General features: G+C 36.8%; 4 protein-coding genes across 6 annotated transcripts in view; 3 read left to right on the top strand and 1 right to left on the bottom strand.

The window, feature by feature from the left end:
- Nucleotides 1-2978: 2978 nt before the first annotated feature.
- On the bottom strand, nucleotides 2979-7693 carry LOC142982131 (replication factor C subunit 4). Its single transcript, XM_076128481.1, has 6 exons — nucleotides 7502-7693; nucleotides 7150-7425; nucleotides 6478-6696; nucleotides 5977-6136; nucleotides 5204-5286; nucleotides 2979-3997 (listed from the first exon to the last, which is right to left on the bottom strand). Exons 1-6 carry the CDS (start codon nucleotides 7609-7611, stop codon nucleotides 3778-3780), a joined length of 1068 nt encoding a protein of 355 aa, XP_075984596.1. The 5' UTR covers nucleotides 7612-7693; the 3' UTR covers nucleotides 2979-3777.
- A 1850-nt stretch (nucleotides 7694-9543) lies between these two features.
- Nucleotides 9544-11717, top strand: LOC142978321 (ribonuclease H2 subunit B). Its single transcript, XM_076122712.1, has 5 exons — nucleotides 9544-9766; nucleotides 9890-10099; nucleotides 10297-10421; nucleotides 10833-11007; nucleotides 11308-11717. The coding sequence occupies exons 1-5, from the start codon at nucleotides 9670-9672 to the stop codon at nucleotides 11628-11630; spliced, it is 930 nt and encodes a 309-aa protein (XP_075978827.1). The 5' UTR covers nucleotides 9544-9669; the 3' UTR covers nucleotides 11631-11717.
- Nucleotides 11718-11974: 257 nt separating this feature from the next.
- Nucleotides 11975-20622, top strand: Ythdf (YTH domain-containing family protein). Of its 3 annotated transcripts, none has more exons than XM_076128462.1 (6): nucleotides 11975-12200; nucleotides 12309-12333; nucleotides 15378-15509; nucleotides 16722-16847; nucleotides 17112-18844; nucleotides 18954-20622. In XM_076128462.1, exons 1-6 carry the CDS (start codon nucleotides 12177-12179, stop codon nucleotides 18993-18995), a joined length of 2082 nt encoding a protein of 693 aa, XP_075984577.1. In that variant the 5' UTR covers nucleotides 11975-12176; the 3' UTR covers nucleotides 18996-20622. The 3 variants fall into 3 exon arrangements, with proteins under 3 accessions (XP_075984577.1, XP_075984567.1, XP_075984585.1); XM_076128452.1 differs by having other exon boundaries at nucleotides 16722-16850; XM_076128470.1 differs by lacking the exon at nucleotides 16722-16847.
- A 2211-nt stretch (nucleotides 20623-22833) lies between these two features.
- Nucleotides 22834-27114, top strand: part of Hs6st (heparan sulfate 6-O-sulfotransferase) — a 65171-nt gene continuing 60890 nt past the window's right edge. Inside the window, exon 1 of the mRNA XM_076128443.1 lies at nucleotides 22834-23507. Within this exon, the coding sequence (XP_075984558.1) occupies nucleotides 23319-23507 (189 nt within the window). The 5' untranslated portion in view covers nucleotides 22834-23318. The remainder of the gene's footprint in view (nucleotides 23508-27114) is intronic.

The raw sequence follows: 27114 nt of genomic DNA, 5'->3' as shown, positions 1-27114 counted from the left end.
CATTCAACTTGTCGTCCGACGGCTGAATGCTTATTTATTCTTCGTCTTCATTTCCTATTTGCTTACAATATGCACTTACTGAAACTGTACTTTGTAAGACAACATGGGTTAAACATCTATTTATGTGCCTATTTAAGTTAGGTGTGTTGCTTGTAACTTCCCTAAGTTAAGCATCCATGAAGAATAGTCGAAGAATCAAATCTACATAATATTTTATGGATAATCACTCATTGAAAATCTATTCAAAGGTCAACTGGATCCCAGACATGTTTACATTATGTTACATGATGTCACGTTTTCTGGAATGTAGGGGAAATGAGGTCAACCTCCTGAATACCTAATGCCTCATCGAATGCGCTAACTCCATAAACAATATCGTAAGTATTATTCAACTAGAAACTATGTCGATGCGAAGCATTCAATTACAAGACACGGACAAAATAATGAATCAATATCCATTTAACTTCTATGTAACACAAATCACTTAATTTTAAATTAAACGCTATCCAATTAAACAAGATATGAAACGCTTATGGAAAATGTACTGTAGTAGAAAACTAACGTGTAATAAAACGAATGCGATAATTTGTTATGAAAAATAATGTGGAGCTACGAGCTTAAAGCATCATACTGGTCTAGCTAAACGTTCCCCGCGTCTAATTCTCACTTTTAACAAAACGTTTACAAGCGAGCGGGGCCTTACATAATTATTTTTTTGTTGGAGCCCGCGCTTTGATACCTTCTACCTGGCGATGGGTACCTGCCCCACTAAACCCACTACCCGGAACACTATTAAGCAACTCCACGAGGCATAAAAACATGTAGAAATAACAGAGCCGGGGTTCTTGATGGACACACTATAATTTACTCTGAAAAGAATTCGTGAAATTGCTTTTGTTATGCGTTCGTCCGACAGGCCGGTGGGACTTTGGGAAGGCAATTTCCAAAGAAAGGCGCACAATCGTGCGCTGGAGCGTAATAGCTGTGATTTGAATAGGGCACAATTTAGTGGTATGTTTCTAGATATGGGGTGTTTAAAATGAGTTTGCGCCCTTGACCATTGTGAGACAAGATGGAAAAGATGCGTCTTTATTGGAACATTATAATCTTTTTCACCTCTGATAAATTTGTTCCAAATTACTTTTTAACTGCCCTGCCTCTCTTCATTTACTTTTAAAAAGATTTTTAAGTAATTTTAAATCAGAGAATATTGAACCCTTTTGCCACTTAGCTCGGGGTTATTCCTGGAACATTTACAATTATAAAACTTGCGAAGGCCATAAAATTCGGCAGTTAGCTATAAAATTCTTTTTATTGTGTGCATTTTATTATTCAACCCGGAGCAAGGTTACTCTTTTACGTTTTGGTATTTTTCCCGCCATGTTCATGGCATCACAAACATTGACGTTGCTCACTTTTAAGGAAAATCTGCGACATTAATAGATTGACCAAGAACTTAACAGTTGACAGATGTGATATAGAAAAACCCACAGGGAAAATACATGACCAGAAGTGTTTGGTAAACACCGAGTCACGGCAGCACGGGTACTAAACATGAAATTTTAGTAATCTCACCGGAAATGGTATATGTTAACAACAAAAATATTTTACATAACAAATAACATGCAAAGCAATCTCTAGAGCATGGTTCGCGAACATTGTCGGATGTACCTCAATGTTGTGTAGGTACAGCCGGCGGGGGGCGCGGCGCGCGGGGTAAGGTTGTCGGCCCCGGCCCGTGACGTCACCGCACTGACCACTCCGGGACCGCCACAATGGCCTTTCTCAGAAGGAGCAGATGCGCCTGCGCCGCTATCTGCCGCTCCCTTCCCCTCGCCCCAGAGCGCTCACCCCGGCCGCACGTGAGTTTTTCGAATGGACGCCGATAACCTCCCAGGTTACATCTAACAAAACGTACCTCATACTTTTAAAATGACGCTCGGCAACAGAATAAACCGTGACTTAACTATCCAAAAAAAACTCAATTCTTTACCTTTGAAATTGATGAAAAACAACTACAAAAACTTACATTAAACGACCAATAGCTAACCGGCGCGGAGTGTATCTAAATGACATTATTTGGGCGGGTGTGCGAGGCGTGAGGCGGCCAGGTAGAGGCGCGGAGGTCGCTCGGCGTCAGCGCTCGCCGCGTACCTGCCGCTCAGCGACTCAACGTATCATTACGCGCGCCGGTAATGATACCGCCCGTAATCACCGGCTCACGGACACCGCTCGCCGCCACCGCTGCCCTCGATGCCGCTCCAACCGAAGAACTCGCAACTTCCGTGGATGAGTGTGGATCTAGTCATGATGATACGAAATACATGCACTAAACCTCCACTCATCGAAAGAAATTGACCTTTCCGCCGAGCGCCGTTTCGTAGAACCGTCGACTGTCGAGCACGACCCACTGCACGCACTGATCGTTAGCGATGTCACGTTGTAGCACCGAACCGTTCACGAGCGCGTTGCCGTGTTTTTTTTAAACAATCATGAGTATGTATGCGGCGCGGCGGGCGCCGGAGCGCGGCCCGCCCGCTACGCGCGCTCACTATGAAATAAACGGTCGAGATTTGAAATCTGGAAAGCTAGACGCTGCGCGTGCGCGGCCGGAGGGGAGCGCGCCGACCAATGGCGGAGCAGCGCGCGCTCGCCGTGACGTGGAGGGGCGAACCACCGCGCCGCCCGATATTATCTTTTCTATAAGAACGTTATTTTCTTTCTTTCCTACTCGGCCGTCCGTTCAACCGACAGCGGAAGTGAAATGAACGCGCGCGTAAACTGCACTCGACGCTAGTGCTGGCCGCCACTGGCCGCGGTCCCCACTCTACGGAGCAGTGCGGACTGTACAGAGTGCACCGCGCCGGCCACTTCCACCTGACGACAGAGTTTTAACGGCCGACGTTATGAATGAAAGTAAACGTAGTAGTAAACGATGCAGTAAATCATATTCCGAATCGTGTATTAAAACTCAATTATACAACAAGCGCGTTTATTAAGCCAACATACACTTACACCAATGAGAGCACCCATTCAGATAATAACATACAGTTGTGCTTAGTTTAACAAGTTTTTGCCTCACTACTACTGAATAGTTTAACTATCATTTCTGCGTAACAATTTATATTCATCTCACACAAGAAATAGGTAACCATAACTGGAATATCTCATACATAAAACAAAAAAATAAATATACATACATAACGTCACGCCGTTTTCCCATGGAGGATAGGCAATTACATTCAAATTGCTTTGACATTTAGTGAAACTAACAGTATTTACTTCGTGCGTTTATAACGCTCATATGTACAATTGTCTGTATGTTTGATTGACCATGAAATAAGAGTGACATTACATCACTCCATCACTGTAAACAAGGTCCACTGCATAGTATTAATAAGAAGATGACCATTTAAAACAAGATCCTAGAATGTTTTTGATAAGTACAAATTTATGAACATGCCACTCAAATGAAAGCTAGTATTATACCCATTACTTTTAAAATTAATTTCAATCCTCAGAATGAAACGGCAGATCTTTATAACAATCCAGGTATAGAAAATAACATTTCGATTGCAAGAGATAAGTTTACTACAACTGCTTTAAAAAATGGAGTAACCGAACTTTTTAAATAGATTGGACTATGCCCAGTAGGTCATCACCGTTATCACCTAGACCTAAATATTCAGAAGAGCTAAAAACTCCTCACCGAAAATTTTGTAAAACAAAACACAGTGGTTCTCATGCACACAAAAGTCTGTTGCATCAGATCTTTGCTTATACCATCTTATTAGGATTATTATTGGCCATAATGACAGTGCACCCTAGGTCCGTTAGCTGCATGACTTCGGCGCCGCCGTCGAGGAGTCTGTGCGAGCACACCGCTATCTTCTCGCTTATAGAACACTTCTGAGTGTTCGTGAGGTGCCCGGCTATTACTACTGTAGCACTGAGTTGTTCAAGCAGCTGGGATGCGGAGTACGCCTCCATTAGGAACCTGGGGACAATGGAATGTTCTAGAATTTGTTGAAGAAAGCTGTAAGAATAGCTGTTTAAAATGTACTGATAGATTAAACTTAACTTTTTTAATTGAGTGAATAATTTATGCTACTACAATTTGCAAAAAATGTGGGTGGATAAAATGAAGATCAGGAGGAAAACACGAGGGACACACTTGTTTGGAATTTAGATGCCACTGTTTTAAACAGTAGAATTCACATCAAGATAGAAGCATTCGTTTAGGAGCTACCATAACACAAAAGAGACATACAACTCCCTTTTGCTTTGGGCAAAAGGCCTGGACAAATGCAAACTATATTAACTACGACTATTTAAATCTTGCCATAAAGTACCAGTAAGTACCCTTAAAAAGGAACCCAGTAAATAACCAAATACGTAGACAATGATAAAGTCACCAAAAAGTATGACGCACGCCGTTACACAAAATTTGCGTCCCAATAAATGCTAATTAATTGAAATAAATTAGCATGGAATTCCCATTCAGAGATGAGGTGGACATCGCTAGCATTAGGTCAATGTCTGATTGCAGTGACGCAAGTTAACACTCGTCATAAGGATAACGTTGTTTTACGTAAATAAGGAACATTGAAATATAATAAACTTTCCTGGCATAATAACAAGGAGTCTTACATACACGAGGTTAGACACTGTGTTTTTCTTTTAACTTTTGTAACACGCAATTTTATTCAAGGTTTGTGAAATTGGATATTAGTATACCATGGTCCGACAACTTAGCAGAGCCTTGATTGCAAGGTACCCGACTGGCGATGGTACAAAAAATTCATAATATAGCTAGAACATCAGCTACCCACAGGCTTATGCAGCTGTCGGTGACCCATTTGACACAGATTCTCTATTTTGGGAAAACACAAAAATATTACTAATAATCTAGATATATAGTGCATGACACGGCTCTTTACTAAGTTGTCAGACTATAAAATAAGACAAATAGCGTATCCGGTGTAAATATAAGAAGACCGCGTAACTAGAGAGTAACTTTTGTAAAAAATACCAGATAATGAGTTTATCTATGATGGTAATTATGTTCCTACCACGCAAATGATCTGTAGATTTAAATAAAGCTTGTGTAAATCTAGTCTTAATCAAGTAAAAAATTGCACATTCAATACCATCTACCCTAATCTGTATAAGAAATTTGAAGAAAGATTAAAATAGTACTTACTTTTCTACAAACTGCTCTAGTTCACTGTAATTCTTGATACCCAGGAACTCATTGACCAACTTATCAGGTACCAGCCCTGTTACCTGATAAGAAAGACCACATGAGAATTGTTTCGTAAGGCAATAGAGTACTTCAGCCAGTTTATAACACTTTTTAGTCAAGAAAAACTGTTATATCAAATGATGATTGATATATTTTCGTAAACTATGTCAAATACCCTATTTTTCACATTGTATTTAGAAATAAAAACACACTAACATACGTGCTCGTATTGCGTATACGTGCATGTGCATGTAATCGTATGCAATATCAAACAAGCGTCAAAATAGGCCATATGACTCACTGATAATACCAGGTACCGGTACCAAGTAACGTGCCCTCGCCGCGTGGTATTTTCTTAATAATGACTGAATTGAATAACTTGAAGCACAAAGACTTGAGACACGCTAATAAACGCTAACGCTATAAACATTTACTTTTAGTCACCATAATTGAGAATTCAATAAATTATTTAGACTTGTTTTACCTCAAATGTAACTTTTAATTGTTATCAAACATTTAATCAAGGCCATTCTTTACCTACTATGTATTGAATTTACTTTTAGGACTTGTAATATTTGAAAATCAAATAATTCATTTAGGTCAAATGCTGACACTTATGATAGTCAATGATACAGAGAGATAATTTACTGCCACTTCAGAAGGTAGGGCCAATGAGAAGAGCTGGCAAGAATCTCTTATTAGAACATTTTTACATATAGTAGTAATTTTACCTCGACAAGTCCATCAGCAGTGATCTTCCCGAGCAGTCTCTGGCAGCACTGCAGCGCGGTGAGTGCACGTCGCAAGTCTCCTTCACACGTGTCCACCGCCTGATGCAGGACCTCACCTTCGCCGACGTCCACGCCTTCCGCCGCGCAGATTTCACGCAATCTACACATGAATGGACTACTGTTTTAACTTGATTTCTTTAAATAAGGTGTTTGTTTACAATGATTGCACCAGCTCATGGTAAAATTTGCCAATTGATTCTTGTGTTAAGTTCCATGTAGGTATAATGATGGGAAATACTCAAATAAGCAAAAGGTTTATGCATAGTATAGCTATGAAAAGTTTTAAGGAATTCTTCTCATTCTTTTGCTTATTGTGTGACTATGATACTTCCAATCTCTTCAGAATAAGAATGATTGAAATTTGAAAGAAGCAAGACAATCTCATTGAAGTATTTGATGGAAAGGACTTTATTCAACAATATTTTGTTATAATAGTATTACCTCTTGATAACATTCTCTCTAGCTAAAGGCTTGAAGCGGAACTTGGAGCATCTGCTAGTGATGGGTGGTATGATCCTGGACACATAGTTGCAGATGAGACAGAACCGTGTTGTCCTTGTCTCTCTCTCCATGGTTCGCCTCAGAGCAGCCTGTGCTGCTGTGGTCATGGAGTCGGCTTCGTCCAGGATCACTAGCTTGTATGGAGGACATGGTCGACCACTGGAAATTAGTATAATTCCATTTTTTATGACATCTTATGCTGAAGTTTGTGACTATAATGTAGTCTCAACAAATAATATTTCTATGGGACCATAACACAATAGAAAAATCTTATGTCACCAAACAATTCTAACTTAATCTATTGGTCATACACCACTGATTTTTCAATACTTATGGATAGTTGATGCAATGTTACTATGGAAAATACATGATGACCAATTACCTTAAACTGGAAAATGAATAAGTATCCAAAAAATATGTTATTTTGAATGGCAAAACAAAAATTATATGTTACATAGGATTATACTTTTTTACTTTCAGTGTCTGTTTCTAAATTAATCTATGAACAACATCTAGTAATTAAAGTTCTTAAACTTTCGCTGTTTGCACACATAATGTTTAAATGACTACAAGTAATAACAAATGTCAGCTGTTGTTGGAATGAATACTTACTCAGGTCTTGTGCTGCTAACAGTCAACTGAGCGAAGGTCTTCACCTTATCTCTGATCACTTGAATACCACGCTCGTCCGACGCGTTCAGCTCCAACACACGATCACGAGTAATATCGCCAAAAAGCTGCCTCGCGGCTGCGAGAATCGCACTCGTTTTACCGGTACCCGGCGGACCGTAAAACAACAAATGTGGCAAATCTCCGCCTGATAAACACTCTCTTAGAACTTGCACCACTTCCCCTTGGTCTACTATATCATCAATTGTCTTCGGTCGGCTAAAAGTTACAAAGAAACACAGTTAAATCGACATTCCAAATTGAGTAAGAACTTTTCATCAAGTTCGCAACTTACTATTTCTCAACCCATGGTGCCGGCGGTTTTTTCTTCGTGGAACCTTTGAGCCCAGATGAAGAGGGCTTGTCTGAAGCTGATATTTTACCAGTTTTAAGGAAAGCTTGCATTTTTCATAAGTTTTTACACTATTTTAGCCAACTGGAAAGCGCGGTTATCTTTGAACATCAATTTTGACACAAATCGTCTAATGTCAACTCTGTCACTGTCAGTGTCAAAACAAGGCAGTTTTGTAGTCGATTTATTAGTTGCGTCGTGCTCTATTTACTTGGTATTGTGAAGGCATTGCGTATGTCTGAAATTGATAAGTGTTAATTCTTAGTAAGTAAATACCGTAAAACGGGGTGAATAGAAACAATTTTCAACTTTGTCCTAAAAATTTGTTGCGAATAACTTGTTATTTTTATTGTCGGGTTATTCTATATCATGTCCGGCGCCATGAAGAAAGAGCTAAAACCATATTTGTCGAAAAATATGCATAATTTTACGATATTTCCTTAAAAAAATGGTCAATTTCTATTCACCCAGCGATAGGGGTAAATCGAAACGACCAAAGGGGTGAATGGAAAAACTGTTAGGGCTGTCAAAGACGACTTATCCAACATGCTGAAAAGGGAGGTTGTGTGTTTAAAAATTGAAATAACCGTTGATAATTACACAAGCTGACCCGCGCAACTTCGCTTGCGTCACATAAGAGAGAATGGGTCAAAATTGTCCCCGTTTTTGTAACATTTTTCACCCGTACTCATACCCGATAAATGGACTATCTAACACTGAAAGAATTTTTCAAATCGGACCAGTAGTTCCTGAGATTAGCGCGTTCAAACAAACAAACAAACAAACTCTTCAGCTTTATAATATTAGTATAGAAGTATAGATTCGTATAGATTAACTCAAAAAATAAAACAAGATAACCTGACTAACTTTCATACTATATGCAGTAGTTTGCCGTTATAACTTTGATACAATGATAATTGTGAATTTCAGAACATGAATAACTATTAATTTTTCATTGTTTATGTTAATTTTGTTTACAGTTTTTGACAACCCTATTTATTAATCTCTATTGACCCCTCACTCGTTTCTATTCACCCCTTACGCGTTTCTTTTGAACCCTGCTATGTTTCCATTCACCCCGTACTGTAGTTCTATTCACCCTTCAAACGATTCTATTCACCCCGTTTATACAAAAAAATGACTATTTCTGTGATTTAAACATATTTTTTAGGTTTAAAAACGTTTTTTCAATTAACAATATTGTATCTTTATAGATTAATATACACTTAAAGAGATAAACACTTCAAACAACTCATTAGAAAAGAAATCCCACTTTAAATCCAAAGTTTTGGAGGTCGATATTAAGGCATTCGAGGACGGTTGTCTTTGAAGCATTTTTTTGGGTATAAATATCATTTTAAACATTTAAACAATTATGACACCGCAGAGAAGTAATATCGACGTGTAATCATTTCAAATTTGAACTAAATTCTTCAACGAGGAGTACTCAAATATTGGCCTTGAAAACTTTCCTGATTTTTTTTCTATTCACCCCGCGAATTCTATTCACCCCGTTTTACGGTACCTAATGTCCGTATCAAGATGATCGCATTGACAGTGAGCCCAGAACCGTAACCGATTAGTTTAATGTTTATAGCACTTCACTATTTTATTTTTAGTGGTAACATTTTATTATTTTCAAACTGACAGTGACAAATAAATAAGAGCTGCCAGTAAAAGGTAATTTTTCTTAATTAAGGGTATCTTATTGGTGCGGAAGACCTATACAAGTTTTCATTTCTTTTTTCAATTGTAATAAATGCAAGGTGAATCGTTAGTAAGATTCACTTAACCCTAAATCGGAAAAAATTATGCTGTTATTGGAGAAATTACCAGAACACTTTAATGTATATTTTTGTACGTGTCAACTCAGAGTACCTAACGTATGAGTATGTAAACCTCAGTAAAATTAGGGAAGTGAATATTTTTTTTGATTATCATAAATTTGGGTAATTTGTAAAACTGTTACATGGAAACCCTAAATTACTGACTTGTCAACTGTCAAAACAAACAACGCGCTAGAAGCGGGAAATAATAAAAGCTATAGAGGATAGAAATCAATAAATAATTTGCCACCAATTTAAGTCTACTTTGTTGAATTAACACTCATAATGACTACAAGATCTAAAAGGAAATCTGAGACGCCCGTTGCCACTGTGGCTGCGGCGAAGAAACGTATTGAAAACTCATGGACAATGTTTGTAAAAGGTTAGTTTTTTAGAAACCTAATATTATACATACAAAGAATAATTACGCAAGAAAATATTAAAAGTCACACTCTGCGTGTATAATATTGAATATTATTTATTTAAAACAAGTTGATAATTACAGATTCGTTACTAGTAAACAGTAACTTCAGCATCATAACTCTACCGCATCCTGGCACTGGAAAGCCTGCTAAATATTGTTTGGACGATGAAAATAATAAGATATATGAAATAGTGACGTTTGACGAACCACATCGATCGTGGTTTGTGGGAGAAACTGTTAAATCTGATGGCAGTGTGCAAATGGTCACACTGGTTAATCCTCTATTTTTGGGTAAGTTTCTTTGTTGTATGCTTGTGACATTAAAACGGCCTTAAGTTTGGATGACATAAATTACATACATGTTATACTCTATTTATTTAAAATTAGCAAAATCTTATATTAAAAAAAGGTTTTTGTTTTTTTAATACTCACAGATAATGTGCAATTCTTTTATTTTTAATTAATTATGTTAAATGTTGATTTTCCAGTTTTACCAAGATTAAAGGAGCAATGCGTAAATAGAGCTATACCCCTCGAAGACTTACTGTCAGAAAAGGGATATGACAAAATACTTGACTTTGTGCCTAATTTGGATAATATTGGAGACTTGAAGGTATAAAATACTTATGTATATTAACCTATATAATTTTCATAATTACTACTACTATTTTTAAGTATCAAAATATTTTGCATTTTTCCATAGGTGTAATCTGTTATTATATCTTATACTAGCCGACCCGCGCAACTTCGCTTGCGTTACATACGTGTTAAAAATTTTCCCCGTTTTTGTAACATTTTTCACTGGTACTCTGCTCCTATTGGTCGTAGCGTGATGATATATAGCCTATAACCTTCCTCGATAAATGGGCTATCTAACACTGAAAGAATTTTTCAAATCAGACCAGTAGTTCCTGAGATTAGCGCGTTCAAACAAACAAACTCTTCAGCTTTATAATATTAGTATAGATTGAAACTGAGTTCCTGTTACATAAATATCATTAAGTAATATTTCATTTGTTTCCAGGGACCAGCAGACATGAAAGCTTACAAATACAATGAAGAGAAGACATTAACATGGTTAGAGGATAGAGTTCGGAGGACAGCTAAAGTATTGAGACAGAAGAACATTCATGTCACATCCGGAGCTACTTCTGCTACATTTGTGACTAGCAATATTAAGAATGATAATATTGATGAAGGTAATATTATTCAGAAGATGCAACAATTATTTTTGTTAGTTTTTGATCTACACTTCTGCTGACTGAGCAGTTAGCAGTTGGACTCTGAAATAGGCAAAGAGAAAAAAAGGCCTTTTGTTGTTTCTCATGAGTTTTCATTTGGCCCCTTAGGTTAATTAGTTATTGTGATTCAAATAGTTTTGGGACTATGATATTATACTCACTGTGATATTACACTCTAAAAATATCATGTTAGGTAAACATTGATTTAGTTTTAAGTAAATAGTACTTAGGTGTTAATACTTATTTTTATGCTTTCAGAGTTCTACTTAAAGTACGCATTTGGAATGGTATCCGAATATCTACAGGATGACATTATAGAATTATTAGAAAAGCGATTTGATTTCAAGCCAGATTTGATTGAAACTATTGGGAACAAACGAAAATCTGAAATCGAAAATATTGAACCAAGTAAACGAATAAAATGTGAACCTGATGTGGATGTAAAACAAAATGGATTCGACTTTTCTGATAAAAGTTTTAGTGAAGTAAAGAAAGAAAAACCATTGACAGCCAAAGAGAAAGCAAGACAAAAAGCAGCTAGTGGAACTAAGACTATATCATCATTTTTCACGAAAAAATAATTGTTATTCTGTTGGGGTAAAGAATGAATTGATTGTTATAATGATATGATTATATAAAAATAAATTAATTTCAGGATTTTAATCTAATTTGTGAGCATCCTCTTTTTACTTAGCCTATACTACTATTCTGATTCTACTTAACACAGAACAGCATGCAAGTATATTATTATTTTGAATCAGTGAAACAACTTCTGCTTGAGGCTCTATACTAAGTTACTAATTAATTTTAAATTCATCTTCAGTTATCTTGGTACCTACCTACCTACTAGCTACTCTACTCGTATAAAAAGTTGACAGCAGAAAACTTACGGTTTTGTATTTACCGATAACATCCGAAAAAAACTGGCAACACTGTCTTGGTCGCCATTAACAAACGTCCATCCGTTTCGGACTTTCAGCGGATTTTTATACAACACGGATATTTAGAAATAATTAAGTGAATCTCGGACACTTCGGACCTTGTGTAGTGAAACTGATGTGATTTATTTTGATATTGTCGTGAATAAAGACTTCTATAAGTGCTCTATATTCATAAAATCGCGGCCAATGTCAGCAGGCGTGTCAGATCAGGTATTTCGCATTTACACTATCTCAAGACCATAATTATGTGATAAAAATAAATATTTTATCGCTAATACTGCCATTCTGTTTCTTGTTCCATGTTTGTGGCGGTCATAGCGGATGAAAGGGCAAGGGAACCAAGGTAAAGATGGTATCGTTATGACGTTGCAAAGTGTTTTCTCCGTAGGAGGAACAGCGTACCGGTCGGCTTCGCTCTTCGTTATTGCGATGCTGCGATTAGCGTCGTAATCTTTTTAGCTTTCACTTTTATATTTAACTTGCGTGCATATTCGTTCTAGATTAACAAAATAACCATGTCATAGAGATGAATTGTTGATAACTGAGTTGTTTAAAGCTTGTAACATTATTAGTGTTTCATTATAGTAATGATGTTGTTCACCTGTACGTAATAAGTAGGTGGGTAGCTGCCCACAGACATCCTATCTAAAATAACATGAAAATCTTGCCACCCACACAGAATCAATGGTTTCCATTCTCTAGCAGTCATATTAATATATGGGGGAGTAAGGAACAGACATGTATTATTATCTGGGCCACAGTGAGTCTAATAATTCTTATCTGTTATTATAAGTACACAAACTTATTGTTTACTGTTATGTGCAAGTGTTCTAGGTACACATTATAAAAACATTCTGGAATTCAGCTCCTTAGACAGTGGGTATTTTTATTATCACTTAATTTCACTGTAACCTTGTCTGCTATTTATAAATGTTGTATTTATTTATGAAATGTATTTATTACATTGATCATAGATATATGTATTATATGTGCAGTGTATAATTGACTATTTGCATATCATACAGTGTATTTAGTAACTTACTAGATGAACAATACAGGCTTGGTTCGTATTTAGGAAGTAATAACGATGTTCTATTTAATACAACTCACTCACATATTGCAAAAGATAGGTAAAGATATCAATAAAACTTATGAATATTTCCTTTAATATTAGTATTTCCTGTTTCTCTAAGACCTCAAGTTTAAAAATATGTGTTTCTAAAGTCTTTCCTCTAAATTTGGAATGTTGCAATAAGTGTTAGAATGAGTCATGTTATTTGAGAAACATTGTTATCATATAAGTAAGGAATTGCTATAAAAAATATGTATTGCTGTTTTGTGTAGGTATGCATTGAACAAGCGCTATTCCATATTAGTCTTAATATTACTAAGTACAATTGTTACTGTCTAACAATATTATCTTGTACCACCATTTCTAATATTTAACTTTAAAGTATTGTACATACATTAACATTATTCATGCAAATAATTTGTTTAAACAGCTGTTCACCTAAACAGGTTTTGCGGTTCTATTATTGGGTTGTTTGACAACATTTTATATGAATGCTTTTGTAGATTACTTTTATCAATGAATGCTATTTCATTACAAGAATACTTAAATTAAATGTTCCTTACTATATTATCCTAGAATTGGGCAAGGGTCTCTGTCCAAGAAGGGTTGGGATTAAGTATTGAGTTGACCATGCTGGCTATACACTAACCCTCTTATTCATAAAAATATAAGAAGTTATGAAGGCTTATAAAAAGTTATGCTTTTTCACTCCTTAGCGAAATGAAAAAGAGAAAACATATTATAGTAGTTTTTAACTAAAATAGGTTTATAGTGTGTTTATGAATAAGAGGGTATATCATATGCACTAAAAAAATTGGCAAAGCATACAAAAGTACCTATAACTGTCAAGTCTATATAATTTTATGAACTTTAAATAAGGAGGTTGGTCTTTGTCACTCTTAGTTCATGTTAAATGGTTGCATTAATATTCAATACATACAGTGTTTTTGTTTGATTGTTTAGTGTAAGCCATAAGTCTTCTTTGTAATAAATACTGGCCATTATGGTTAATTGTTGTCAATTAATTCCATTGTTGTTAACAACTATGGCTATTTCAAGGCCATAGCAGTTCTCAAATACTTTGTAAGAAGTTCCTATACTTGATAAATTGTAATGCTTGCTTTAAATCTATGTAATAATATCATATTGATTGTTGTAAAATAATTATTGTTTCATATAAGTCATACTGTATGTGGGTCTAGAAAATGTGTGATTATGTACTAACTTTACATAATAACATCTGAACTTTACACCTTTAATCATTTGCTTACTTTGTTGGATAATTGATACTTTATCTGTTATTGAATGTAATTATTCTACTAATTTCAACTGCACATTTTTTCCTTGAATACAATACATAAGTACAATATATTTTTGTTGCTATGCACTCATTATTACATAGGATGTTTATTCCTCTATACCAGAAACACCTTTTGTTTATCTTCATTTAACCCCTCAAACGTCCGTGGAGGGTATTGTAATATAATTATGGATACTTTAGTCTCCACGGACGTTTGAGTGGTTAAACATCTTGTAATAAGAGCCAGCATTTCACACCTGTCCCTTTTTAAAAGGTCACCACTAATAAGGTGTATCCATTTAGGGCATTCAAGATTGTGTTGCATGTGATATGAATTCCTGCACTGCATTTCATTATATACACTCATAACTATGTATTTATTTACATAAGAACTGTAAAACGAATCCAAAAGCCTAGTGTTGCAAAAATTCTATGTAATAAATAAAATAAGAAAATGCAACCTTATGCCACTTGCATATAGTTGAGAAATGCTTGAGTAGTGTTTATCGCGAGTTTTGTGTGACTCACAGTTAACAAATCAATGTTATGCTTCTGCATACTGTTCATTCATTTATTTATTATTGTGATTTGGAACAATTTGTTTCCTCATATTTGTTCTGTATTATATGATTCATAGCAGGAAACCAGACATTTTCTAACATTAATTAATATAAAATGTAACACCTAACTTCCTTTCTCTTACTCTCTCATTAATTTCTTGAGTTAGGTTTCCTCAAGTCATATTCTAAGAAATGAGTAGTCATGCATCAAAATATCATTTTGTTCACTAGAATATAGTTTTGTGAGTCAAAATAAGATTCTACATGGATAGAAGCATATAGATAAGGAAAAATTAAAAGCTTATTATTAAGAATACTTTTGTACATGTTAAAAACTATGTTTAAAACATAAATCTGTAAATTTTTATTGAAATGTCTTATGTTCTTGTGTTTTGAAGGAGTCTTAAATAAAAGATTGTTGAATGTTACTGATTAGTTTGTATTATGTCCGACAGTGACAAATGCACCGAAAGAGCAACATTTAGAAAGCGGCGGCGACGAGTTGGCGGAGGTGTCATGGCGCCACCAGCAGCAACCTTCGTATGCGCCACCCATCTCGTCAGCAGCCGACCCCTACAGCGTGGCAGGTAGGTACATACACATTTACTTATATATATATATATATTTATCCCTATTCACTTAAAATCATGTTGATTGGTTGGACATAGATAGATTTGCCTCACAGCATGATTATGAAAGTCAGAATGAATACTAAAAAAGGTTATGAAATGAAAATTTTATTATAATCCTAGTAGCATGCCTATAGATTAAAATGGGGCCACTTAAGCGCCATTTTTGTTTTGTACTGCGTCTGTCTATGTCCACCCTTGCATATAATATACAGTTTTTTTCCAAAATGTGGTAGTTAGTATGTGTCGCTACATAGTTGCTCACTCCACTTAAAAAACTAGAGCCTCTGATTCATTGGCTTAAGTAGGTAACTGATAAACTCTGTAGGTATTGACTTAATTACTAGTTGGGGAATACCCTGAATTTATATTTTTCTCATATTTAAGTGATGACAAAGTTCTCAATAGTTCTACTTACTAGTAAAATTGTGTTATGCTAGGAATCGACAAGTATTTAGATCTTCACTATCTTATGAAGGTGTGAGTGAAAAATACAGTTCATATTATTGCAAGCTAACTCTATTTTTTATTAATTTAATGTTACTGAAAAACTTTAAAATAAATATGCAATACATGTAATCTATCATGTCTGCAGCTTAAAGATAAACATTTTAGTGTATTCATTATTTACCTATACAGATTACTATCAATAAAGATTTTAAATTTCACTATTATCATTACAAACAATGTTTCTAGATAATTCTTAAAAATTTCTATAACTGAGTATTGTGATATGATTAACTAAATGAAATAATTTTAGTCAATGTTTAGCGGTTAATAGATGATATGTCAAAAACATCTAATTATTGGTATGTTCTTTGGACAATGTAGATTGATAGACACACATAATATTTTTAAAACATGCATGTGAAGTGAAGTGAGTGACTATGGAGAACATAGTGATATTCACAGACTTGTAATACACTTGTGTAATGATTTGTTCATTTAAACTGTTCTAGGATTGTTGCTACAAAATTATTGTATTTAGATAGCCTTTTACACATATAATTATCTTTTACCTTTCATAATAAAATAAATAATCAAATCATGACATGGGTATGTTATTCCGTTATAAAAACATCTTTTGTATCTTGTTGCATTTCTAAGACATTACTTATATAAAGAGAAATGAGATATTTGTTTAGAGACAAATATTTTTCGTTATTTCAGGTTATTACGGTACAACAGCACTTCCTTATCAAGCTTTTGGAGTCGGGGATGGGACATGGTCCACCAATGGAACAGACCCGATGACTTTCGGAGGATACAATCCTCACGATTCTTATGGAATGGATGGTAGCTAGTATTCATTCAGTAACAAGAGAAAAGATGTCACAATTTTCATCAACTTACATGTTTACTCTATGCATAAAACAAACCTTGATAAATATCCCGCTTATGTAAACCGCATCCGTCTTCTCGTAACTATCTACTTCTTCTACTACTACACTATCATCTATCCACCCCAAGTCTATACAAGCATTACATCCAAATATTTAAATTATCACCATCTCGTAACACGCAACTGTCTTATGAAAACCTCGTATGTTACAATTTCAGGTGTGTTTGGACCCTCAACGACACCATTCTCGACAGCTGCATTCGGCCAACCGGCGTCGACTTTTAACTATTTTCACGGTAACGGTGACTATTCAACCTGGGGGCAGCTAGGTCGCGCCAAGCAGTACGATGACTACTACAGGGCTGACGGGCTGTACGTGCCGGACGGCATTAAGGCCGTCGATACCGGCGTGCAGGCACTCTCGCTCGGCGACCACAAGACGGAAAAAGACCGGGCCCCGGAGCTCAAGGACGTATCCGGAGGCTCTCAACCTAAAAAGATGACATGGGCTTCTATAGCGAGCCAGCCCGCCAAACCCGCCCCCTCTTCGCAGGGCGGCGCGGTTAAGAAGAAGGGCCCCGGCATGCCTCCTCCACCCATAGTGCCCGGAAAACACAATATGGACATTAGTACGTGGGACGCCGGTAAGAGCGCACCCGTAGTGACCGCCCCGCCTCCACCGCCTCTGCAGCCGCCGCCCGTGCCGGCGCCGCTGCCCATGCCCGCACAGGCGCCCGCCGTGTCGCCCGTGCCCGCGCCCGCGCCGCTGCAGCAGCAGCGCGGGCCGCCGCCGCAGCACCAGGCGCCGGCCGCGTGGAGCCACACGCCGCGCGCGCCGCCGCCACACCCGGCGCACGCCCCGCAGCAGCACCAGGCGCATCAGCCGCGCCCGCAGCTCGCGGTGCCTCCTGTGGCCACGGCCGCCCCGCCGCCGGCTCAGCCTGTGCCTCATCCGGTGCTCGACGAGTTGCGCGTTAAGAACGATTACAACCCGAAGGAGTTCGATCTGAGCGCTCCGCTCGCTCGGTTCTTCGTGATAAAGTCGTACTCGGAGGACGACATTCACCGCAGCATCAAGTACGAGATATGGTGCAGTACGGAGCACGGCAACAAGCGTCTGGACGCAGCGTACCGCGAGCGCGAGAGGGAGGGTGGCGCGGTCTACCTTTTCTTTTCTGTGAACGGGAGTGGCCATTTCTGTGGAATGGCTCGCATGACTAGTGCGGTCGACTACAATTCTAACTCGAACGTGTGGTCACAGGACAAGTGGAAGGGACAATTCCGTGTGAGGTGGATCTATGTTAAGGACGTTCCGAACGTGCAACTGCGTCATATCAAATTAGAGAATAACGAGAATAAGCCAGTAACTAATTCTCGCGACACTCAGGAAGTGCCGCACGCCAAGGGACTTCAAGTGTTGCGTATTATGCATTGCTATTGCCATTCGACTTCTATATTTGACGACTTCATCCACTACGAGAGGCGTCAGGAGGAGGAGGACTCGCGCAAGGTGCCACATCACCCCAGCCAGGACAACAACCGGGATGACCACGACGGCGGTCGCGGGTATCGCAACTACCGCGATTTCCGCGACAAGCGTGACGGGGGGCGTGACGGACGAGATGGGCGCGACGGTCGCGACGGCCGTGATCCACGTGAACAACGTGATCCACGTGATGCACGTGACGGGCGGGACGGGCGTGATGGACGTGATGGACGCGATGGACGTGATGGACGGGACGGACGAGACAACCGGGACCATCGCGACAACCGCGACTCCCGGGACCATCGTGACTCTCGCAATTATCGTGATCCTCGTGATGCTCTCGATCTGGACGATGACTCGCGCGACTATAATGATCATAGTGATCGTAATGACTCAGGCATGTATGCGCGTGACGGTCCGCTATCAAATATGTATCGTGATCGCGATTACAATAGGCCTCGTAAGGTTAGTTCATCAAATTTATAATTCACGTATATTTGTATTTACTATTAAGATGCACTTGCATAATATATATTAAATGTATATCAGTCAGTAAGTTGGATGTTTGTTTCAGGACCGGGATGGGTCGCGCGGCCGCGGACGTCCTCGCAATTGATTGGTGTCCGCGTTATGTGACAACAATTCGAGGACTGGCTTCTCCCCATAGACAACTAGTAGTCAACTAATTGGTACCGCATTACATAGATGTATGTATAGTGGACATACATAGACAGGAATGAGGAATGATATCCTAAAGACGCGGCCTGCGGTCGTCGCGTTCCAACCTGAACAATTTTAATATAACATAGATATTATTGATTGTTTTAAACAGTGCATCGCTAAAAAACTTTCAACAAATTAAAATGTGCTAAATAATATTCGTACTGGAAGAACGTTTAATTAAACAAACGCCTAGTGAACAGAACATTAACTAACTACCAACAGTCATCACGTTCTAGTAATGCATTATGTGATGATGAGTGGAATTGTGGACTTTATTTCAAATTTGTGGACTGAATCGATAAAATATAGTAATTTTTATAACTAGAAAATTCTGTGGTGAGAGGAGTTGATCCTTACGGTTTAGGGACTGGTGAAGAAACAGAAACGATGATTCAAGTATCTACACATGTGCGCTGACTGAGTGAAATGATACCACATCATCAGTGTCTATGATATCTTATAAGATGGATAGCTGATTATATCAGTGGTGACTTATAACTTTTGTATTGCAGAAATTGTAATCAAATAAGGTGTGGACATTTTGTATAAATTTTTTTATATCAATATAAAGGACAGTTATGTATGAGTTCTCTCGTGGCATTGAGTTCGATCTACTCCATGTGCTGGCTTTACCCGATCTACATATAATTTTACTACATAACAATATTGCATATTTGCTTCCAACAAATATATTGCGATATCATGGAGTAAACAACACCTCATAATATATGTATTTCAATTGACTATGTGAACTAGTTGAAGGATACTAATCACATAATTATTTCTAAGTTGTAGCTATGTATGGATTGTTCCTTGTTGAATTTTTTAACATGTGTACATATATATTATAAAAAAACTTAAAATATTTTCTACTTTTAAGTGAAACTACAGTGTGACGAGAGAAATTTGATGACAAACAGAAGGAAATTTACATTATAACTTGTTCTGACGTTAATTATATTTTTATTCATATATCATTATTCCCCACCTTAATTTTAAAGTGCCTTTTCGTTTACAATAAATAAAATATTTGGAACCTGTTCTTAATTTTGTGTAGACGTCTAGTACTAGTGCCACAATGGTATTTTAATACCTTAACCTAATTTCTAGTTAATTTTGCTAATGCATTCTAGATATGTTCTTTGTTTTACATATTTTTAGTTTGTATTCTGTTTTAGTAAGGAAAATGGATTTCCTTCATTACAAATGAAGAATTGATTTAAAATTATGTACCTTCTATATGAAATTCTCTTAATTAGAAGTGATACTGGATTAAAGCCTGTCTTTGAAATCGTTAATTATTTTTTTTATCCAGCCATTCCCAAAACATGCTATATTTATTTTATGAAATACGGAATTATTGTTAATAATTGTACCTACATAATATTATAAATTACAATAAGACCGACTTTTTGTTTTAGAGCTTCTGTTGGAAACTAAGGACTCTTAAAAGGCAAATATTTTAAGTTTATTTAAAGATTTAAGTGACCATCAAATAAATCTGGAATTATATATTTTTATACATTTGTTTTAACTGTTGAGTAATCTAACCCATCATACTATAGTCCTCGTCAATAAAGTCTGAGAAGAATATTATTACACATTTAACAAGGTTCCTTTCTTCACAAGGCGAACTATGATAAATGTGATTTTAGGTAGACCTACCTAATTCGTGGACCTCAAGTAAGTTACGTATACGTATATTGAGTGGAAAAATCCCTTCGGATACCCGCTATCCCTAGGGGAGGAAATAGCAGGTTATGTGGTGATTCCACTAAAAAACCGCCCCGGTAACCATCCGTTACATGCGCGACTGAGAGAACCCTGGGAGCTAAAAAACACTCCAGTGTTCCCCCATATGCATTTTGCCTTAAGGCCCTTACCCGGAGATCATGCCTCCACTTCATGTTGGTAGTAACCCGGACTATCATCGTTGCCACCAATGCATCCCGGACCGCATTCCCGTACTGTAAGCACCTACGGTCCGTATATTGAGTACCTATCATGGTCACACACATGCACACGCATATTCTCGTTCTTTCGATAACCACGTCTATACATAACATTACATACATACAGGCATAATAATAATATCATAACTCTTATGCATGAAGTGATAGAGGTGCATAAAATTCCATCACGTTTCGCCATGTGCAATGTATAGCATCCCATGCAGATTGATAACGTGAGCGGTATAAAGGAGACGTTACCAAACTTCCGAGACTACTTTTATGCACTTATTTGCTCGATCAGGAACCGAGCCTGAGACCTCGTTATCAACAGTCGTACACTATGCCGCCGTAACCTCGGAGGTAATTAGAAACTTGAAGTGTAGTAGTAAATAAATGTTACTGCCTTACCGTACACCCACCAGCCCGGTCTTAACCCTTTGACCGCCACGGTCGGCTATACTCGACAAATCTGAACGTGCTCACGACGCTATACTTTTGCCGATGAAAGCGTCGTGTAGTAGTAGTCTATACGATTTTTATAGGGAGACAGTGTTTTGTAAGTTCGTGTACCTACGTGTAATCTTCGGAACTTCTGAACGGTTTTTTTGCTTATTCGTTTAGCTATGTATCTGCAGTTGCTCCAAAGTTCTATCAAGTAGACATATTGTGCAAATAATGTTTTCTTTCTTGTATTACACTCAGTGTAGGTACGTGTTACTGCCAGCTTAACAAGTCAAAATACGATAGTTAGGCTCTGTTGAATGAGGCTACGAAATTGCAGTTGCTGTTTATGCAATAGTCTACATACATAACTGAAGGTTCATTGCAATGGGAAAGTATTCTTTTCCATACGGTATTCTAGGTATACCCTTTAGAGAAGCATACGTCCAATACTGGAACCCTCCCGACTGCGGTGCCGCTAGCTAATACACAATCACCAGGAGTATCAATAACGTTACAGCACAAGTTATATTGTTAGTGACGGATATTAAACGCCAAGTACAATTAAATATGTAATCCTGTGGCTGCATGCGCTTATAAACATTACTCACGGCTCAGAAACTCTTAAGGCGCTTCCTCGCTGGAATCGTTCGCTTTTAATGTAGTTACGTTATAGATCCAAGTATGAGGAGAACTGAGCATATACAAACAAAGTATACATAATATTTTTATTCAATAATTAAAGGCAATGAATGCTTGCCTAGTCAGAGGGGCAAGCCTGTAAAGTTATATAGACAAATGTGCCGGGTAAGTAAAAGACTTGTTTTTTATACCTTAGCTCCATGTTTTTTTATATAAACCAGGATTCGAATGTGGTACACCCTGCGTAGGTTAATACGCACAAAGGCCCAACTAGGAGGCTAAGTGCGGAAAAAGCCCAGGCAACCTAACCCTGCGTAGGTTGACTAACAATTTCACCAATGCATTTAAATCGGTCGAATGTTAAGGGAACTGTCTACTAAATCGGTCTAACAAGTTAAAGGCAAATAACAACGTAAAAATATTACAAATTACAATCATATCATATTCGTTTTGAAAGCGATTCAGGTTTTGTTGTAGGCATTTATTATTTAATCTTGCAATCATCTGATTATCAAATGTCAAAAAGTCAAATGTCAGATTATTTTTGAACGAAAGTTGTGTTGCAATACCTATCAGAACCATACGAATAAGTAGCATTTCTTTTATAGCTGTTCCTTTCTTTCTTACGACTGGCTTATCTCTGCACTGTTCTAGCATCAATGCTGTCAAACACTATCCCGTAAATATGAAACGCACTAGTGTGTGTTGAGTAAATTGAATTTGCAGTGAATTCTTCTTTATTATTTTAATTAAATGAGTCAACTGCTATATTTTGTCATAAAATGAAATTATTGTGGTGTATCTCCGTTCTAATATGGTAGTAAAATACCAGCGTAGTGAAAACGTGTACGCTAGGATTGTTTGTTACTTTGTTTGTGTTCATTCGCGTCTCGGTTCCGTCAGTCGTCTTCGTGTAGTGTCAGTCGTAGTCGGTCGGCTCAAGCTCGCTTTGAGTCTCGTACTGGTCCCGCATTTTATTTTCGGCTACGTTAGTGGCATAACATATTACGAGTGATATCAACAAAACAATGTTATCGAACTATATCATAATGATAATCGAACGAAGATAAGAACGATGTGAATTCAATGTTACGATGAATTTATGGACTTTCTTATGAGAAGTAAGACAGTAGAAGGGATCGGTGTGTGTTGGGTCGTAGATATTTTTGTAAAAATGAGACATGCATTCAGTCGAAATGCAAAAAAGTGTATCAGTGCAAGTAGATAGTGATTTCGCTTTGTTGCTGCCGAGCGGTGTCTACGAAATAAAAAAAATGGAGCCAAGATCGAAGCTACGCAAAGTGATACTATTCTGTTTATTACTTTCATTATTTGGAATGGTTGCATTTGGATACTTCTGTCCTGATCAGGTAACACACATTTCTCTACAATCTCTATAAATTATACACCTGGACTGAGCTCTAATGTTGATAATAAAGTGACAATATCTATGTTTGTTTATAATAAGCTGTCAATTGTGAAAATATGTCACAAGCCTGTTTATGTTATGGTATTGGGATGTACATAAGCCATCCTTTACATTATTTATTACAAATCATATTTGTAATATTTAACTCAAGTTTATATAGGTGATTATAATTATACATAAATAAACAACTGTGAGGTTGCCATATCATTTCTCATTTCAACCACAATACACATTGACACACATGATCAAATGTAAAGCAAAAAAAAAAAACTCTATATTTAAATGATTACAAGAGTAGGTTTTTTTTTAAAAAAAACCTAGATATTTTAAACTTACTTTCTATGAGCACAATATTATATACCGAACACAGTAAAAACAATTAAATGATACATATTTCAAATCAGTATTTTTCACTAAGAACAAACTGAACTATCAAATGGTAACCACAATAATTAATTTGTTTACAATGAGGAAACCATGTGGCTTATTGATACCTACTCCATTCATACCTAACAGACATGAGTCATGAATAGACAAATGAATCTGTAGAACTTATATATTATTATAATATTATTACACGGCTATATTTTTTAGGCACTCAGTATTTTATCTAAAGTTGATAATAAATTATATTTTAAAATGTACACTGTATGTCGGTATAAACACAATATTAGGTATATATTTTTATGTAAGTACTCTTTTCATTAAAATTAAAAAATTAAAAAAGGAAAAATTAATATTAAAATCACAACCATTTGTGTGGTTAGATAATTAATAGGAAGGTACCTAACTTTATTTTAAAATAATGTACTGATTTGGTTTTGTAGTCAAACAATACTTATTTTATATTTATTAGAACTTTTTGCTAACCTCTCTTATTCACTTGAAAATTTTATATTTTGTTGTTTTGTAATGATAAAAGTATACCTAGGTACCTATGTTTCTTTTGTTATTGGTCAAAAAAAACTTAATTATTCAAATCTGCTGTGGTCTTCTTTTTAAATTGCATGCCAGAAAAAATATTGTCTATGCATTATTAGTACAACCTAGGTAATTCTCTGCTTTGCTATTAGTAAATACAAATCTCAATATACCTAAGTAGGTAGGTATAAGATTAATCTATTATTCAATCAACTCCAATAACTTATCATGATAATAAGATTATTTTTGTACTTATTATGTGAGATAATAGGATATTCAAATAACAGTTACCTACGTCTACATAATGATGCAGATAGCATGTTATCTTTCATAAAATATACACACATGTTTTCAGTAACAAATCCATAACCTATAACTTATTTTTATTTATCAAATTTTATTAAAAATCATGGTAGCAAAAATCTTATTATTATTCTTTACTAGTTATATTAAGTAGGTACCTGTTTATATAATTCGTTTAATGTGTAGACATTGTTTAAAAGTGCACATAGATGCTATTACATGAAGTGGATAAGTACCTACTAGTTTTCTATAATTCAAGAGTACACTGATAGCTAAGTATTAAACTCTACTTAATTAAGAGCGCGGCAACCGTACTGGTAACGTTTTTTATAAGTAGATATTCAGGAATCGTGCAGGCCGGTCGGGCGTGCTGCAAAAAACCCGCACTTGGACTTGCAGCCCCAGACAAGGCATGACTATAGTCTACATGTCGGCATGGTAGCGGAGCCCGTAACGTATAACGATCAATCATTTTTAATAAAAATTGGACCATGCCGCCCGGCGAATCTCATTCGTCCAGTTCTTTGATAGAAATAATTTTTGTTATTAAAACTGGTTCATGTCGTGAACAACAGCCAGAGCTCGCAGACTACATATCATCGTGGGCGGATGGTTGCTAGCAGTCGGAAAATGAATTTGAATGACTGCAAACCGTTTGCAATAACGCCGTATGTAGGTGTCACGCCTGGCGCCTGACCTCGCTTCTATGTTTTCAAACTTGTTGTAGTCGTACGTTCAATTTGTTTGTATGTTGCTCAAAGATTTTCTTTCATAAAGTATTCGATCTGATTAATTTCTTTACAACGTTAAGTATTTATTGTCTTGACTAATATTTTTATAAATGTAACTGGCGTACCACCTGTGCAAATAGGCCAAAAGTCGCCTTTCATGCTTGAAAATATTCCTTTACCTTTTGTATTCCATTTCTTTTTGAATTTTGTCGAAAGATACATTGTTGCTAAGTCAGGGACTGTGAAATGGTAACCTTCGTTTCTCGAAATACCACTTTCCAGTTCCCGTTATGGTCATCCGTTTAGCATTCGCATTGAAGTGGAGACAAAGGATAAAATTGCATGTGTTTGCACGCAAGTGGCGTTTCGTATAGAGTGAGTGCGAGGTCCCAACGGCCTCATATGGCGCGGCGAGTTGTCGGCCGTTGCGACCGCGCTGTGAATTGATAATGTACAGGATAACACCTGGATAGACGCCTACGCTACGATATCTTAGACTACCTACCCATGTTGTTGCTGTTGCTTGGTATAAACCTCTATGTTTCTTCAATGTCTTAGTCCTGTAGCAATATGTCGATATACCCAATTATTGATTATAATAACACAGTAAGGTTACGTTGTCTTGAGCACTGTTCGTTCCACTACCTTTTATCTGTTAGATTTGTACGCCTAACATATTCTTCTATGTCTCTGTGACATTGTATAACGTAAAAAAATATAGTGAACTCATCCTACGGCTTCAGTTAAGCTGTTTAAGACCTCCCTTATTAAATACAAACAAATAATAGGTTTTACTCTACAATCTTCACAAACAATCCCTGAGTTTGTTTGGTCATTATTCAATTAAGTACAGTAAATGTCCGCCAGTGTCGCACAGCCTACTCAACAAATAAGTTATGTTAATTACTCACTTACACATACGATTCGTATTCAGTATTTGCAGGCATGTTGTAACCATTTAGCATTGTACATTAGCTCAATTAACCTAATTAGATGTTCTAGAATGGTCAGTTACAGGATTATCTCAGGATAAAGGCATTTGTCTAATGGTAAACGTTATCGAATGCGAACGAGGCGGTTCAGTAGCTGTTGCTAAGACCTTTTATAGTTGAATGACCAACATAAAGCATTAAAAATACTCTATTCGCGGTTTTATAATACCTACTTTGTAAGCCTCTGTGAGCATTGTGCAGTGGAAAGAAATAACAAAGAACAAGATTAAAAAGTAACGAAAAAGTTCCAATGAACGCTTAATCGTTAATGCAGTAGCAGAGAAGCGATCTTGTTGAAACAGAGTTACTTCATTTTCTTACGATTTTTCTAAAATACGACATAAGCGTTTAGGTAGAACTAAATCCATTAAAGTAATTCGATAAAGCTATTTCAAATTACAGTTTGTATTATGCATAGATAAACCGTCTTAAACGTCCCTGATCGATAATTCAATCCGTTTACATGCAAATCCCTAAAACAAACAAACAAAAGCTCGCTGTTAGCATGATGATCAATAATACAAACTTAATTTATCTACAATCTTTGCTTGTACTTTATTGAAAAGCGGTTTCGTGCAGTTTGTTCTTAAAGCTCGGACAT

Source organism: Anticarsia gemmatalis, chromosome 2, assembly GCF_050436995.1.
Source record: "Anticarsia gemmatalis isolate Benzon Research Colony breed Stoneville strain chromosome 2, ilAntGemm2 primary, whole genome shotgun sequence".
NCBI lineage: Eukaryota > Metazoa > Arthropoda > Insecta > Lepidoptera > Erebidae > Anticarsia > Anticarsia gemmatalis.
Note: the sequence above shows the minus strand (reverse complement) of the source record. Positions and strands in the feature narration are given on the sequence as shown.